General features: G+C 29.6%; 1 protein-coding gene across 3 annotated transcripts in view; it reads right to left on the reverse strand.

Annotated features, from left to right (window-relative positions):
* Positions 1-566: 566 nt before the first annotated feature.
* Pex1 (peroxisomal biogenesis factor 1) overlaps positions 567-19532 on the reverse strand; it is a 117420-nt gene continuing 98454 nt past the window's right edge. For 2 of the 3 annotated variants that reach the window (XM_075358590.1, XM_075358591.1), the window contains exons 18-21: positions 16822-16972; positions 11220-11275; positions 5458-5570; positions 567-1192 (exon numbers count right to left, since the gene is read on the reverse strand). In XM_075358590.1, the coding sequence (XP_075214705.1) occupies positions 1105-1192; positions 5458-5570; positions 11220-11275; positions 16822-16972 (408 nt within the window). In that variant the 3' untranslated portion in view covers positions 567-1104. Of the gene's footprint in view, positions 1193-5084; positions 5230-5457; positions 5571-11219; positions 11276-16821; positions 16973-19532 lie in introns of all 3 variants that reach the window. The other variant, XR_012755441.1, reaches the window with a different exon arrangement.

The raw sequence follows: 19532 nt of genomic DNA on the forward strand, positions 1-19532 counted from the left end.
TGAATTAGGCTAGCTAGAAAAATATAGTACATCACAAAGGATCAAATGGATTTGTAATCTGCCAACAGCTGCCTGGTGAAGTTGATGGTGGAAGCAAATAGTTGGACTTCTCAAAATTTTGGGGAAGGCACTGCTGGGATATAAAGAGCTTGTCATCGTATTATGAAACTGTGAAGCGTTGCTGAATAGCCAGCCATTGTTATATAATGTCACACTGATCAAAAGACTTGTAGCTATTAATGCCTGCAATGTTTATTCAAGATACACCCCATAGAGGAGTTCTCAATTGTGTCAAAATAGATTCTAAAATATTAAATAAAAGACTGACTTATCACCAAAGAATAAGAGAAGACGTGAGAAAACGATTTAGAATGGAGTACCTTGGTTTGCTCAAAGGTGATGGAAAAGAGGCCAACAATTGCTTGGAGTAGGAGATGGTAAAAATGGCAAAATGTGTTTGGTTTGATTGAAGACAGCATCAGGAAGACTACTGTGCCCAGCTCAAAGAATTTACCCACTGGAAGTAACTTCGGTTGCTGAAGATGTTCCAAAGACACTAATGAACATAGTTTCAAGAAGACTGCTTTATTGATTCTTATTAGTTACTTGATTGAATATTGTTTTGTTAATTTAAAGTTTTGATTAATTTAATTATTTTTATTTAGTAAAATAATGACTTTGTTGAGACAATCGTAAAAATAAATTTTAAGTAAAGATGAGGTCTTCATTTAATTGCAATAATTCACAATCCAAGGTGGAAGTGTTTCAGATCTCTATTGATTATAGAAACAGTATCGATTTAATGTAACCAGGAAATAGGTTCTTTTAATGATACTGTTAACTTTCTCAATGTGCTTAATGTTATTTGTGTAGCAAATCTTTATTTTTATAAAATTTATACTTAAAACAATCGTTAAATCTTGTTAATCATACATCATCAGTATCCCATAGTTGACAATAATGAATATTACCACTATCACTAAAAAAGTAACCAAATCTAAAATTGTACAAAACCAAAACTATATTTCAGTCTACTGGAGAATGCTATTTAAGTTACATTTTCCAAAGTGATTATATTTATAAAAAAAAGAAAAAAAAAGGCAATTATGCCAAAGTTATCTTTTGTTTCATTTCAACCGACAAGTTCTCTCCTTGATTGTTTTTACACCTCAATTTCTGAAAATTGTCATATCTGAAACAAAATATAAAATAATGGTAACTGTCATAAAAACACTTCTAAAATACAACACATGGCCTGAAAGCCACTAAATCTAAAATAAAATATTTTTAATTGTTAGTTTTGTACTATTTTAATCTCCCTATCCATTATTTTAACTTTGTCATGTGCCACGCACACACAGATAAAACAGCTAGCTAGGATCAATTAAGCTTCACATTTTAATAATATTTGATTGTAACCAAAGACTAGGAAATTTAAAAAAATTTACGCTCCTGTAAACTGTTTTGCTGTTTACATGAACCTCTAAATACCAAATACCACCACAAGAGAATGTTTGTGACCACAAAGCTAGTTAAAATTTAAAAAAAGTAAATTGATCCTTTCATCCGCTTACATGCTTCAAAACTGAAAAGGGAATATATGGTTAGAAAATATGGAGTCAATGATCCAAACCATATCTGACTACCACAGTGACTGTAGTACATGTGTTTAATATAAAACAGGTGAACAGAAACTAAGACAAATACATATATTTTTGTTTATTCATAGTTTGGCTGGTTCTGGAGATGAACTATACACCAAATTATGGCACACAAATTGCAGAGTCCAAAACAAATTATGAATTTGTGTTCACCAATAAATTATAATTTTTATTTACATTCCTTACTTGCTGATTATTTTTAAAATTTTATTATGAAAAGGTTGTCTGATTATTCCCTGAATATTAAAAAATGCTTAAAACTAAGGTAACTTATGATTAGTCTCTTTGATTTCACAACAAAACAATAAATATAGGAAAAAGAAATAATTCTAAAAAATTTCATATCTACAGTAATGATAAAATAATATGAATTATAATATTAAAAAATTTATTTTCTAAACAAAGCTGTAAAAAAATATAATTTGTAATTATTTATATATATATATATATTTGGCCGGTTTATCAAATTTTTATTATTGTTATTTTTTTTCAAGCAAACAACGAAGAAGAAACACCTGAGAATGTAAAATCTACAAAAGCAATTATCAGCTGAATTAAGAAATCATCTAAATATAAATTCTTCACATAGACAAGTCAGAAAATTATTTAAATGAGATATTAAAGTAAACAGAATGGGTATCATTGGATAAGTAAAGTGAGACGAGAAAAAAAGTAAAATTAACAGCAATGATGTTACAATGTATTATTGCTGAAATAAGAGAAATAGTATAGTAGTCATTTTAAACAAAGAAATAGCAAAATGAGTGTAAATGAAGATTACATTTTTTTTATAATAAGAAAATTACTGTTATGATATTGCTGAAAATTAAAGTACTGAGGACAGAGACAATAAACCGTGAATACCTTAAAAAAAAGGTGGAGATCTGAACAAGTAAAACAGCGCAAGTACTTTATGCACACAGGAAATAGCAAAAGCAAAAACAGAATAGCAATGGTTAAGGAAACATAAAAACAACTATTATTACATAATTACTTCTTATTACATTAGTTAAAATGGAAGGATATCTTGTGACTTGTTATACACCTCACAAGATACGCCTCTTTATTCTCTCTACTCTTACAGATGTGAAACATAACTAAAAAAAAAAATAAATAAATAAATGTTGACGAAGTGAAAAATGAAGATGTAACGAGGAGAGTTAATGAGAAGCTTAATTCATAACAGATAAGCTAACTGGCTGGGAAAAACTTGTTTCTCCCATCTCTTGTTTTATTTTACCAAAGAAAATCTTTAAAAATTCCTGTATGAAATTAAGTAGCTACATTGCACTACTAATATTACAAAAAAACTGGCATGATATTCCCACAAAATAAGAAATTAAATAAAACATACATTTTTTTTCAAAATACAAGCGCTATTTGGGAATTAACCTAATTCTGGTTCTCAGTATTATGTGAAGGAGTGGGGTTAGGAATTCTATCTTTGCACAGTTAAATAGCGCAGTTCAGTGTGTTCTAGCAGTGTTATTGGAAATACTGCTCGCTTATTTTTTCCTGTAAAACTCTCATGTGAAATGGCTGCAGTCATAGAAAATCCTGCCGACTGTGTAGTATATGCCATCAGCCGTTTCCTTCACATAAGAAATCTTTCAGTTGCTGAAATTCATCATGAACATTGTGCAGTATATAGAGAGAATATCATAAGTAATAGTGCGGTAAGACAATGGTGCCTGCCACATGTTTCGGGAAGGTTGAACGAACATTCACAACAATGAAAGAAGTAGTTAAGCCTTAGTTATCACAGATGAATTTGTTGCAAGTGTCGATGTGAAAATTCAAAAACATTGTCCATTCATGATAACATAATTATCAAAATTTTTTCCTCACATGTCACAAACAGTGGTATATGAAATCATAACTGATAGGTTAGGCTTCCACAAATTTTGTGCTCGCTGAGTACAATTTCTTTCTGATGAACACAAAAAAAGAGGATGAAGTCAGCACTAACCTTCTTTTACAGTTACCCTAATGAAAACGGTGAATTCCTTGACTACATCATAACAGGCGGTAAGGCACGGGTTAAATTTGTTAATGTGGAAACAAAAGCGCAATCAACGCAATGGGGGCACATCATTTGTCCTCAAAAATCCATAAAGGCCAATCAAACACTTTCTTTAAAAAAGGTGATGGCATCAGTGTTTTGGGACTGAAAAGATAGATCTTGACTGATTTTATGGAAAGGGATGACAATTAATGCTGAAACTTACTATGAGATGTTGAAGAAATTGAGGAGGCCCATACAACAAATGACGCAGCATGCTGAATTTAGGTATCATTTCTCTTCATGACAACATTTGTCTGCATACTACAAGTACGCACTTACTGCCAAATTGACAGTTTCAAATGCTTAACCATCCTCCATCATACAGCCCTGATTGACTCCCAGTGACTGACTAACACCTTTTCCCGAAAATAAAGAAATGGTTAGTGATGCAGCGTTTTATGAGAAGTGTTTTTAAAAACATTTTTACAGATATAACGTCTTAATTTTGTGGGCAAATATGTAAAAAGTAGCTAGTAGATGTAACTAGTAACTACAAGGTGTATATAATAAATTGTTTTTTTACCAATTTGTGTTTTTTTAATGACAACTCGGAAGTTAGTTTCCAAATAGCCCTTGTAATTAATGAATTGTACTGCTTTTTGGAAATTGAGAACAGCTCATAATACCATGGTTAAAAAAGGTTCTACTGAACTTTACTTTCATTCAGTGTGTATAACCAGACTTAAATATATTTAATAAATTCACAAGTCACAGAAATCCAGCTGGAATTTGAGCTGATTAATAATTTTGTTAAATACATTGTAATCTGTTAGATCAATCTAGAAGTCATTTAATAAAAATTGCTATGCAAGATACTTGCAATGATAAGTGCATAAGCATAGACGTATACTCCAAAATTAAGCATTTGTTGAAATTATGTATTTATTACTTTTGTTTCAACCCCCTTCATTAAAAAAAAAAGGTCAGAATAGAGAGGCTCTTTGTGAGAGCAATTTAATTTTTTAAATTAATTTCTAGAACTGCACTTAATTTTTAAAACTATTCAATACATCAGTTATTTCCTAGCAGAAATTATTTTTTTCCACAAGGTTTCTTAACTCTAATGCTTCATTTTAGTAATCAGTCAATAATATCAATTGAAAATTGTAATTTTAATAACTCAGAATAAATGATATATTAACAAAAATTAATCTTATTTAATTTTATTATTTTTTTCAGAATTACATGCAAACTCTTTTTTACTGGAGAAGGCAGTGATTACGGGTATGAATACTATGGGTTACAAAAGATAAAGCAATACATTAGAAAATTCATCCACTATATATACAAATATCTATATTAATCTAAAGTATAATTTTTATACTATTATATTAGACTAATTTAAAAATTTTTCATACCTTTTTGATTCATTTTTCTTCCCATACATAAAATATACAAATGTCAGTATTTATTTTAGTTACAAAATTATAATGCTGAAAATTTATGCTTTTCTTAGGAAGTCAATATGTATTATCCATTTCATTTAATTTAGAACTCAGAACTCTAAAAATATACAACACTTTATAAATGATGACATAAGTGAAATATTAAGACATATTATTTCACTTAAAACTAATGAGTCGTAAAACTAATGATCTCTAAGATCTGTAAAACCGACAAATTTACTACTTCTCAGAAAGATCACAGGCTGGTAAGATGATTTTTGTGTTTTCATGCTGTATTTTATGATTTCTAAATTGAAGCAAACAAAATGACAATTTATAAACTTACATTCTTTGGTATCTCCTTAATTCTTCAATATTTAATGATGGTTTCGTTTCTTTTAATGCCAAAAGCAAATGTGAATTTTTTATCGTAAGTTTTCCAGGTACTTCTGTTTTAGCCTGCACAGATAATAAACAGATAAATTTGGTGATACTTGGTCAGTGAATAATACTTTTTATTTTAATCTATCATACAGGGTCCATATAGTACAATATGCAATAAATAAACATCATTTAAAACAAGCACCTGAAGAACTTATGTCTTGTATAAGGATAAATCAAATATAAACAGGATTTTTGTTCCTGAGCATCTATGGTTGGTAGGCCTGGGCCCGTGCTTCTAGTATGCTTGGGTGAGGTCATTAGGAGTGGGGAGAGCCAGCCATTCCACACTCCCAACCAATTCATCAGTAACACTCATGATGTCGGAGCAACAGGTGCACCCCTCCACTGTGCAATGAATAATTATAAAATTTCTTGTTCGTGAAGGAGTTCAAGCGATGGAAATTTTCTAGAGATTGACTGCACAGTTCGGGGACCAAACATTGTCAAGGATTCGTGTATTTACCTGGCATACAGAGTTTAAGAAAGGATGAGAACAAGTGGAAAATCAGGAAAATGATCGCCATCCTCAAACCAGCATTACAGACAAAAACATTCACGTGGTTGGAACAAGTTATGGGAGCAGTCAAGCAATCATCACAAATGACCTACAGTTCTATACAGTGTGTGCTAGATGGGTCCCTCGTCTTTCGACTGCAGATCAGAAGTCGAGACGTTTGGAGGTCTGTCAGAGGCTTACAGCAAGGTTTGCAAAAGGTGATACATTTTTGTGTCGGATCGTCACCTGTGACAAAATGTGGGTCCACCACCACATTCCTTAATTGAAACAAGCTAGTATGGAGTGGCAGAGGAAAGGAGAGACAGTCCCAGTGAAAGCCAAGACTCGACTGTCAGCTGGCAAGGTTCTTTCAACCGTTTTTTTCAACTGGTAAGGCATTTTTCTCATTGGTTTATCGCATGGGTGACAAACAATCAACACTGCTTAATACTGCATGTTGTAGAACCAGGTGAGGGCTGCATATCGTAAAAGATGAGGCCGACTAATTCGAGAGTCTATCCTCCTCCATAACAATGCCAGGCCCCATACTGCAGCTTTAACGATCTCAAAACTAAAAGGAATACACTGGACTCCTTGATCATCCTCCCTACAGCCCGGACCTATTGCCCTGCGATTTTCGTTTGTTTAGGTCACTTAAAGAAGCTCTAGGAGGGCAATGATTTGAAGATGATAAGAGTGTGGAGGGATTTGTGCGCAATTGGCCCCTGATGCAACCAGCTTCATTCTACAATGCTGCGATATAAAACCTTCCTTCTCGCTGGGAAAAATGTATTTCTAAAGCAGAAAACTATGTGGAAAAATAAATTATATTTGCCATTTACTTTTCATTAAATAAATTTAAAAAAAATAAAATCCCATTTATATTTGATTTACCCTCGTAATAACTCAAAAATTTATTACTAATGAATATTTTATAGTATAGAATGACTTGTTTACTAATAATGAAATAATATTAAAATTATTATTTTAATAAAAAATGCTCCTTACTACCTTTCAGTTCTTCTACAAACACTTATAAGCACTTTCATTGCATTAATTACTTTATCGAATGCATATTCAAAGTTAAAAAACCATTAAAAACTTTGATATACAGGAAGGAATTCATTTTATTAATGACTCAAATAAGACAGATGTTTCCTTTATACATTTAAAAATTTTTTGATTTTTTAATTTAGAATGCTCATCTGATAAAGTAGTAATTACTGCTAAAACAATCATGAGCAAACATAAAAAACTGAAACGCAGAAATGTGTTTCTATAGGTATAGAAGGATCTCCACAAAAGTGCTGAATGGAGTTAATTAAAAAAAGTAAACGAAAGCAATTAACAAAATAATTATATTATGTGGTTAGTATATAATTTACTATCCTATTTTAACATAAATAAATATTATATTAAACTTTTCACACCTTTATTCATCTTCTTAAAAGATAATCAAATTAAGACAGATTAGAAGGTTCAGATATGATCAAATACAATATATATATATATTCACTTATATATTTCACAACAATTAATCCAGAGGAAAGTTCTTTCTGATCACGTTTAATTAATATAAGAAAGTATTTATTACATTAATAAAAAACAGTTTTTGTCATATTTTTAATATAATTAGAAAATTATAATTACAAATAAAAAACAACTATAATTATACATTTTTCTTTGTTTTGAAATTCAAGATGGATGACTTAAATAATTATTATTTGCACAACATAACAATTAGAATTTATGTTTTTATAATTAAAAATTTTTCTAATACATGAGAAATTTTTTGTAACAAATTTATTAATTTACAATTAATTAACTTCTGTATAAGCAGTTTCAATTAAAGTGTTAGAGAAAAAATTAAAATTATAACAGTAAATAACTGGTTCAATCATAAATAGTTGATCAAGAGTGAAAACTGCTAGACCCAGAAGCATCTAACTTTTCATATCCCACAGAGCTCCCACTTTCATGCTAAGAATTATAATTTTATGAATTGATTAATTAATTATTTAATGAAGAAGGAGAGCTTAGATAATCTAGAGGATATATTTTATAAAATCAGGAATAAATAAGAAAAATAATTTGTTTTATTTCAATCACTAACTGATATCTGATTTGTTCTTGTTTTATTGACACATCTTATTTTTATACTACTTCATTTTACGATACGTTTTAATGTGTTCTATATTTTATAGTAATTTATTTATTGTGCAGTTTAAACTGATGACCATTAGCTTTATCATACATTATAATGTAAAATGAAGAACCTTTTTTAAAAAGCTTGTTTTAAATTTCCATTAGTTTATTCTAAGAATGATGACGGCATATACACCTAATTGCTGAGATCAGTGTTCGAATTTATTGATCGTGGAATTATCATCAGTATATGTACACATTGAAAAAAACATAGATGACTATTGAAAATAAAAGATGTGGGATATCACATAAAGTAGAATTTTTTTGCGCAGTTATGCTTGACACTGATTTAATTCAAATACATTTGATCATCCTGTCTATAGTCCCTGATCCCAAACAAAGTGACAAATATTTGTTTAAAACTAAAACAAGAATATGAATAACAGAGGTTTGAAGGAATGAAATATTACAATAACGAATAGTTGAAATCACTGGCAGGAGAATATCAAGGAGAAACAAATACGCTGGTAAAACAGTATGAAAATATCTTGAAATCAATGCAACTAAATCAAAAAATAATTGACTGACTGATTAATTATAACTTTTTATATATATATTATATATATATATATTTATATATATATATATATAAATATATATATATATAAATATATTATATATATATATATTTATATATATATATATATAAATATATATATATATTTTTTTTTTTTTTATTTCAAACTGGATCTTACTTTGGAAAAAATAAGTTTTTTACCTTGTAAAAAATTATAATATTAAGTCCAGTTTTAATAAAATGAATTTAACTAAGTAATCTAGATAAAAATAAATTCAATTCAAATATTTCACATGAATCTATTATTATAAAGTAAAATAATACTAATAATAATGCACAGTTCAGTTTATATAGAGAAATGAAGACTTTGATTACAGTACTGTTAATTGGAAGAGAATTAAAGATAGTGAGAAATGGAGCTAAGAGGAGAGAAAGATGATGACAACTAGTCGTAGTATAATATTAATGTTAATACAGTTTAGCACAAGGTGTTATAAGGAGATAGGTTGATGCTTTTCCTGCTTCCATGTTTTACTTATGATAATCGACTCCCCTATACGATAACAAGATAACAGATACTAATAAAGCAAACTGCAACCCTCCTCTATCCATCTCAGTGAGTAGTAGATGTGTAAAGGATGGGTGAATGGATTAAGTTATGTATTAGAGTGGTAAGGATGTAAAGGGGTGAGAGCATATGTAGTAATACTAGCTCCACCGATTCAGATATGAATACGTTAATTGCTCTTCCCCTTTGCCTCCTTTATGTGACTCCCATCTACAATCTTACTCTAACAAACTATTTCAGAACTTCAATTTGATTTTATAAACAACAATAAATAAATTTAATCACCTGGTTAATAAATAACACAGCTATTAAAATAATGAACAATGCTATTATTATATTAAGCTATCATATTTAAAACGTATAAATTAAATCGATAAAAATGCAATGATGAACTTCTTCTGGCAAATCAATAAACAATTCATCACTAACATCCATATAACATCTGTTTGACCATCACCAACCCTGTTACAATTATTACATATAGCCTAGGATACAATGGTGCAACTAGAATTATGAAGATAAACAGATTTAAAGTTTTTTGGCCCATTTCTCTTTTTGGAAGTTGTACCTCTTTATTTCCATTACAAAGAACAATTAATTTCAGTCATACATATATTTTGCAATTATAATAAAACTATGAGTTCATAAAAATTAATTTCCATTACAAGCAAAACTGTTTGCATTAATTTTGCTTACATTCATCCACTTTTGGAAAGCTGAGATGAATTTCTAAATAAAGATAATATAATATTGATGAAGAGGTAGTCTTAAAAAAAATTTCAAATAAGGAATTCTAATGCAAAGCTGCCACTAAAGGAAGATTTTATGAATTTTTAAAAAAGAAAAATAATAAGCATTTATCTCTATTATAAATAATTCTGATTTCTTTTTTTTTATAGTTTGTAAAATGGTAAAACTTTCAAAACTAAGCAGTGAAAACTCGTACTAATTTTTATCCAACATGCACAACCATTTTATCTTCTTTCTTTCACTTGTTAATTTCTGTAGCTGTATTGTTCTCAACTGCCCCTGGTATTTAGCTGACCAGATCTATAAAAAGTTTTCTTCTCCTATGGTCTTAATGTTTTCCTACATACTAATACTCTGCCCTGGGGATGTCACTCCTTCTTCCATTGTATTCAGAATAAATTCACACCTAAACTTAAAATCTCCTATCCCCTCAGACAGTATGTTTCAATGAAACTATTAAGGAAACAAAATTTAAAAAATTCACTCAAAGAAGGAACCTTCTACCTACTGTAGTACTAAGCGTTATATTTCAACTTCTTTTATTCATCTATTTACGATTCCTTTAAATTGTTTTAAATTCTTTAAATGCAGATTCACTTATGTTTTGCAGTTCAGCAGAGACAAGAAAATAACCAAAGTCTGAACATATAATAATAAAAACTTTCCAGTCACAACCCTGTTAGAGTGAAGACTTTGATTATAGTACTGCTAATTTGGAAGAGAATTAAAGACAGTGAGAAATCAAAGAAACTTTGACTTTAGACTTTAGCATTTAGTATTTTAGCATTCAGGATTGAGCTTGCACTAATTTTATTATTACTCATACAAATTATTATAGAAAGATATTTCATTGTTTTAAAACATATTAAAACAAAACAACATGTTAAAACATTAAACTTGTAAAATATGTTTTAAATACTTACAAGTGAAAAAAATAGCTAATTTTTTTTTATTGTTTTGAACAGTGTATAAATTGTCGCAACAATCTAAGAACATCTGAGTTAAAAATAAGATATTTTTAAAAAATAATTCTAAATAATAACAAATATAGAAAAAGATTATTAAAATAATTTTTTCATGCATTATTAGAAAGTATAATATACTATTGTAGTTTAAAATTTTACTTACAAGCATAGAAAGATCATCTGAATCTTCTTCACTCTGTACATCATTACCATTCAATTCTGTAAAATAAGTCATATTATTAATCAAACTATTACATGAGAAAGCGAAATTAAGTAATAACAACTATAAAATAAACAAAAATACATCTGAAATCAGTGAAATACTCATTATGAAATTCATATTAACCAAATGGAACTGAGGTAGTCATGATATCTTCAACATTTTTCAAAGATACAGTAAACATTACTTCCAAAATGAAACAGTAATAAATGGCATAAACTACAACTATATTATAGACAATTTTTTTTTAGTTGGCTTTACATTCAAGAATTACTGGTTAAAAACAAAATCAGAATGGCCACACTCATGATTTCCTAGCTGTAATGAACATTTCATCTTCATTAATAAATACATAAAATATTTTCATATATCTCTGTCAATCAAAACTGATTTCTTCTCTTTTATTTCAGTCACTTTATACAATAAAACAGAGCATAAACGATTGCTTTTTGCCTTTTTATTAACTTCAGGCAATACTCAGTGAAGTGAATTTTTACTTTAAAGTAAATACTGGTCAAGTAAAGTAAACCCTTGAGACTAGGTGACTAGGTTTACTTATAAGTAAACACTTGTAACATTTGTAGTTGTCCGAGTATTTGCCAGTAGTTTTTCCATTTTGCTTTTACTTATCCAGTATTCTCTTTACTTATCAAGTAAACACTTATATGATTCATATCCTGTACATCATCATGTTCAGAAACTTTTGTCAATACATCAAATGTTTCTCATGTTTTAATCAATCCAGCACCGTTTGCATGCCAGTCTTTTAGCAAACATCATCATGTTTAGTGAAGAAACTAATTTCGAAGTACAAGAACCAGTAGAGCCATCTGCGTCAGAAAGTAGCAGAATGTATTTGGTAAATATTCTTAAAGACAACACCGTTGTTTTAGACCGGTCTATGAGTTCTAAAAGAATTGTTGCCAAAGAAAAAGCATAGAACACTATTCAGAAGGAATATCAGAAAAGTACGGGGAAGTCAATTACAGTAGAAACAATTTAAAAAAATGTTAAATAACATGAAAACAGACCTTAAAAAGAAAACTGACAAAAATAAAAGTGGGAATAGAGCAGTAAAATTACTAAAATGGGAATCAAATCTCCTTGAGTTACTTGAAATCCAAGAAAATCCTGTATTGCATCAGATACCGGGAACAACCAATGTAGGAATTGAAAATAGGATTCAAGAAGATACCCCAATTCAGCCTACTAACAAAATCGCTAACAAGTCGCAGACTAAAATCATTCAAAATCAGGGCAGCTTGAAAAGCGTAAAAAAGAGAGACAACATTGGGACACTGATGAAACAGCCGATCTATCAACCACTGATCTTCAACGACTCGTTCTCAGTGAGCAGCTGAAACTTGCAAGAATGCAGATGAAGAGAGAGGAAATAAAAATAAAGGCAGAGGAGACAGAACTGGAACAAGAGAAAATTAAATTACGTCAGCTGCAATCATCTTCCACAGAATGGTGCGGAGTTAATGAAGAGAGTAGAGATTTTTATCTCAGCCAATACATATTGTTGAAGTAATCCTTATTTTGTATTTCTGTAAAAAAATTATGTATTTATTTTCTTATTTGTAAGCCTTAATAAAATAAAATAAAAACCTATCACTTTCAAAAAAATATATTAAAAATCCATTTATACTTGCGGGGGCCGCGTGCATAGATGTGTTAACACATGCTCATTCATTCGTGTGCGCACATGCAGGCACACACACCAGTATAAAATAGAAATATCCAGTATAAATGATTAATTTTATTTTTTCTCTTATACTGATTTTTCTCTTTATTTATTTTTCTCCTGTTATTTATACTTATTATATTTTTTTATGTACAAAATGAGGTAAGGAAAAGGGTAACAAATTTATAATAATAATAAATTCTATTAAAGTTTTTAATAAATGATAAATATAAAAAAATGGTAAAATGATAAGGAGTTTATTCCAAATCAATTTTCCAACAATAAAGCCATGATTTCATTTCTTCTTGCCTGCCCTCTGAGACAGAGGGCAGGCAAGAAGTAGGAGTAGAAGTAGAAGTAGGAGGAGGATGGAACTTAATTCCATCTTCTTCAAGTTCTTCTGGTTCTTCATTTTCATCCTCTTCTCTTTCATAATTGATATTTTCTTCTAACTCACAATATTCGTCATTTAAATGTTTCACAACATTGTGTAAAACAGAACATGCTACAAATACTTTCGGAATTTTTCCCAATTTTACACGAACAAGATTCGCCAATATCGGGAACCGTTTCTTAAATTGACCAAAAATGCGTTCAATAACAACTATTTCTTTAGAATGTTGTTTATTGAACACTTTTTCCTGCCTGTTTCCCGCTGGTTTAAAAGGTGTTATTAACCACGGGGCAATTCCGTACCCACTGTATCCCAAAAGGCATACATTAGGCGTACCATTAGATTTAGCCATGGTTTGGCAAACACTGCTCCGTCTCCAAATGTGACTGTCATGGAAGCTACCCGGCCAAGAAGCATCAACGCTAGTGATTTTTTCAGTGGAATCATATGTTACCTGAACGTTGATGCTGGGATACTTCTTACGGTTTATGTAAGAGTCTCCGTAGCGTGCTGGTTTATTTATTTCTAAGTACGTGCAATCCACAGCACGTATTACGCTCGGCATTTTAAAGCGAGAACTCCATTTTCTCTTGGCTTTATTTAACTCATGAGCATTCTGTGGAAAGTGAATCCACTCAGATGCCTTTTCATTTATTTACTTAGATGCCTTTTCAGAACGTAATCGAAAGTTTTGCATACTGTAGAACGGTGAATCCCGAAGTCTTCACTGACACTGTTTTGAAATCCAGGGTCTGATAAGTGCCGCAAAAATACTTCCATCTTCTGTTGCGATGACAGAACACCTCCTCCCTTTTCATTACTTTCTTCCAAAAAAGCGTTCGTCAAAAATTAAACTGATTCTTTTGTAAAAGGAATTAGTTCTTCGTATCTTCTTCGACTCAATGCTCGCCTTTTTTTGTAAGTTTTTGGTTGACGAATGTTGACAAAGGCAGCCATACAAAGTATAAAAAATTAAATGAAAGTTTGAAAAGGTTACTAAATAGCTACCTTGAAATTCTACCAGTAAATACTTTAATACTCTTCCGAACATAGGATTTTATTCACTCGTTTTAAATAAAGTCTGACCGGAATCAGTAATTGCGTGTAGTTACAAGTAAACGCTTGATAAGTAAAGGTTATTCACTTCCCTGTTTTACAAGTAAAGAGAATACTTGTCAAGTATTTGGTTTGCCGTTGTTTATTCACAGAACTGCAAGTAAACACTTGTATAATTGCAAGTAAAAGTAAATACTGGTTTTTATTCACTTCACTAACTATTTATTTTACTTTTTACCTTAGTTTTAAATTCTATTCAACTAGTATTCATAATAGTCTGATTTATTTGTTTTTTGTAGTGTCTCATTCTGACTGATATTTCTGTTCATTATTACGTTTTGTTCAATAATAATAATAGACAAAATAATAATAATAACAATTGGTTCTATTAAAATGTTTAAATGCTTTTAATTTGAAGACTAATTTTCAAAATTGAGTTTGCTCTTTTTTATAAAGTTAGTGCTATAATAACAATTAAGATTTTATTTACTTTTTCAAATTTTCAAACCCAAACCTCAATAATTAATGGAGTGATTTTTATCATTCAAATTTCATTATTTATAGGATTTTATCAAGATTACTTTGATTTTTATCTTTTAATTTTTCTCTTCAGCGAGTTAACCTTTTCAAAACTTTTTTACAAAATTCCCAAAAATGTTTTAATTAAAAATTTATTTAATTATAAAATTACTATGAAAATATATGTTTATTTTCATATCAATGTGTGGGTTATTCCTACAGGTGCTGGTAACTTAATCAGTAGTCTGACTTTCTAAATCATCAATAAGCATTAAATTTTATATTTTACTAACTATTATTACAATATTCTATTTTTGCCAACTGTCAGCAAATTACATTATCCAAAAAGGAAATTTTTCTAAAGTTTATTAATCTTATTTCTGTTGTTATTAACATAATAATTACTATTAGCTTTTCTGGTAAGAACATTATAATTTCTATGTTAAGTACTGTTTACTCAACACTAAACAGTACTCAAAACAGATACATAAAATATCTTCATATATCTGTCAACCAAATCCGATTTCTTCCTTTTATTTCAGTCATTTTATACAATAAAACAGAGCATAAAGCTTAGCTTCATTCTTTTAGTAAAAAAATAATTCTTTATCATTATTTTATTAAATGTTGACGAGTTTTGAAACCACTCCATTTTCAAAACTTATTGTACTAATACTTTTAAATTTCTGTTAATCTTTATATAGCATTTAGTCAATGCTCCTCTCTTTATCTGACATCATGACTTATCTGGCCTTCTTCTTGTTTATTTGTTATTAATGATTATCTTTTAATTTTATTTATCAATTTCCTGTTTTCAATAAATTGAGGTTCTTGAAAAGACATCCACTTGATTGTTGATCTATTCATTTATGATCATTTTATTGTTACTTTTTAATTTAAAGATTTATAAATTTTCTAAAATGTTCATTTTTCTTCCTTTACACATTTCTAAATTAATTTCATAGATTCTTCCATTTTCACTGGGATATGTCCTTCTCTTATTAAATGCATTGCATAATTAAAATCTTGTTTTTGATTTTTAAAAGATCTCATATGTTCGTTAAATCTTAATTTTAAGATATAACGTTTCTTAATGTTCTTTATCTTTGTCCAATGTATGTTATGTTGTTATGTTGCATTTACATTTTATTTTATTTATACCATTAAGTAAATATCTTTTTCTTTTATATTGATATTAAAAATCTTTTTAGTGTATTATTCTCTTTATAGCCATTTTTATATTACATTTATTAAAGAACTGTTTAATTGGGTAAATTTTTTTCCAGTAAATGTTAATTAGCTCCATTTAAAGATTACTTTATCATTTGTTGTTTTAATTTAATTTAATCTATATCAATTTTTATTCATTTTTCTGATCACTTCTTTTTTATACTAGTTATTTTTTGCTATTTGAAAAATAGTGTTCTTTTTTATATGCTGGTTTCTTTAATAGTAATTTATGAAGCCTATCTATCATGCATCTATCTAAAAGCCACTAATTTATGCTCCATTGGGTGATTTGAATCATAAAGTATGATGTTATCTGTATAAATTTCTTTTTATTGTTAGGTCTAAAAAATTAATAGTTTTATCTTTATTTTTTCCCATTGTATATTTACATACAATAATGGTAAATATTTTTTTTATTTTTTATTTTAGAACGAAGGTGATGTTCATATCACCTTCACAACAACTATTCTTCTTTTAAATAAGGGGAAAAAATTAGGAAAAACAAACTGAGCAAAAAAAAATAAGTTATACACGACTTTAAAATATTATAAAACACAGTGTAAGATACAGTAAATTGCAGTGTGATAATATTTTTCATTAATAAGAAAATCAATCTAAAAACAAAAAAGGACTATTAAAATAAATAAGATGTAAATTACCATCATAAGAGATCATTTGAGCGCCATAAATAAGAGCTTGCAGATCAGCACCAGAGAAGCCATCAGTCTGAGCTGCAATAAATGAGAAGTCGCAACCGCTGTCTAAAACTAAATGATGACTAAGCACTTTTATTATTGCTTGGCGATCATCCTAATACAAAATTTATGAATTACTATTTTAAAAATTGTACCTCTAATTAAAAAAAATTATTCTTATAAAGAAATAGATTCCATAAAAACTGAAAAATGTGCACGGTAACCAAAAAAACTTAATATTTTCACCAAATTTAACACTTATATTAAAGTCCTTTAAATTTTGGACAAAAAAATTCAGAAATATAAATCCTGATTATCCACATGCAGATAAGTTCATTTTGAGGCAAATTTTCATAGTTTTATTTCTTTCTTTAGAATTAATTCATGCTAAGTTTACGGGTGACACATGGTTACAGTCAAGCTGACAGGTCCAGCCACACTTTCATCAAATGCTAAAAAATCAAGCTTAATTTTCAACTGGAGTCACTGATTATTTAAAACAGGGTCACAATGTAAAATTATTGTTAAACTCAGCAGCCTGTAAAGTAATTCCGAGAGGTAATTTAAACAAAATTTAAGTTAATAAAATTTTACGTTTTTCATGTATGATGTTAATTGCCTAATGATTTTAGGCAACCTAACACAAGAGACCAATCACTTTCAAAAATGGCACAATCATTGACAAGAATATCAACCATCTTCTGTCAGGCTTGGAAAAGGTGGAGTTAAGTGGTTTCCCCCAAGCTTCTTCACTGAACAACATATACTACGACTGTATGAAGGATGTCTGAAAAGATTTGAGCCTAACATAGAAAAATGTATTTTTTCTGTCAAAATATAGTTTTTTATTTTTCAACCAAGTCTCCTTTCAAGTTGATACACTTTTTTCAGCGATGCTCTAACCTCTTTAACCCTTCCAAATAGTAGCTGGCACCTTTCTTCTCAAAATAGGTGTTTAAATATGCAATAACCTCCTCGCCCGATGAAAATCTGTTTTTTCCAAGCAAAACTTTAAGGTTAGGAAACAGGAAAAAGTCGCTTGGGGCCTGATCTGGTGAATACAGTGGGTGGTCAACCAATTTAAAGTGCAATTCGTGAATTTTAGTGAAGACAACTGTCTAAAGGCACATTGTCCTAATGGAAAAGTACTTTCTTCTTCTTATTCAAATGTGGTTATTTTTTTGCAATTTCTGCCTTAAAGTAATGATGTATGTAATGAGCATAATACCGACCAGCTATTGTTTTACTTTTTTGAAGATAATCGATAAATAAAATTCCCTTACTATTCCAAAAAACAGTCGTCATCACCTTCCCAGCCGATGGCACTGTCTTTGCCTTTTTCAAAGCAGGTTCACCTTTTGCAGTCCAGTGTTTTGACTCTTTCATCTCAAAAGTGTACTGGTGGATCCATATTTCATCTACAGTTATGAAATGACACAAAAAATCTGACTCATTTTGCTTAACCTACTCCAGCAGGGCCTAGGAAATGTTCATCTGAATGGGTTATTGGTCCAAAGTGAGCAAAGCGGCACCCAACAAGCGGATAGCTTACACGTATCCAATTCTTTAGTTAATATATGACAAACACGATCTTTCGATATGCCCATAGCCTCTGCTATCTCTCTAACCTTAATTTATCGGTTGTCCAGTACCATTTGGTGAACTTTTTCAATGATATTGGTGGTGGTTGCAATTTTTGGCCAACCCAAACGCTCATCATCAATCAAGTTGGTATGACCATGTTTAAATTCAGCTGCCCATCTTCTCAAGGTGGCAAATGATGGAACAGAATTCCCATAAACAGCATCCAACTCAGTTTTAATTTGCATAGGTGTATTGTCTTTCAAATGCAAGTATTTAATCGCAGCACGATATTCAATTTTTTTTCATTTTCACAAAAACACTCACAATGACCTATTCAAACGATTATCAAACAACTGAGTGTCCAAAATGACTGGAATTTTAGTGGGTACCTTTCAGCGCGTGCATGAATACATTTTCTAACTTTTGTTGACGAGTGCTGCCATCTTCTGTTGAGGCTCAAAACTTTTCAGACAACCCTCATATGTGTACAAAATTTTATACTATTTGAAACTTAAAAATTACTGTACTTTACGTCAGTCCATCATCATATTAAACAAAGTGAAATTAAAAGTGTTAAATAGAAAAAATAAACAAGTCAAACAAAAAGTAGAGTAAAGACATCATTTGGCATCATGTTAAAATGTAAATAAATAAAGGAATATACATTTATGGGACAATAATTACTTCCAACACTGTTTTAATATCTGGTCAATAAATATATGGTGCTGCACAATAAGCAATGTTGTTATTGTTATAGGGTGTTTTCAACAGTAGACTTAAAGGTAATGGTCCACCATTGAAATTGATCTCAACTTTCTCGATAATTAGCTAACACAATTTTGGAAGTCTTACTATACAAACACACACACAAACATACATATATATATATATATATATATACATACACACATATACACAAAAAGATGGAGTTACAAGTTCATGTTTATTATCTAGTTATTCATCATCTAAATAAAATCTTTTGCAAGTGGCTGATTGACCAAGGTGGAATACATGCACAGACAACCACTCCACTTGATATGAATTATATCAATTTCTTCTTGAAGGCATCCCGAAAAGACATAGAAAGGCAT

Source organism: Lycorma delicatula, chromosome 2 (assembly GCF_047948215.1).
Source record: "Lycorma delicatula isolate Av1 chromosome 2, ASM4794821v1, whole genome shotgun sequence".
NCBI lineage: Eukaryota > Metazoa > Arthropoda > Insecta > Hemiptera > Fulgoridae > Lycorma > Lycorma delicatula.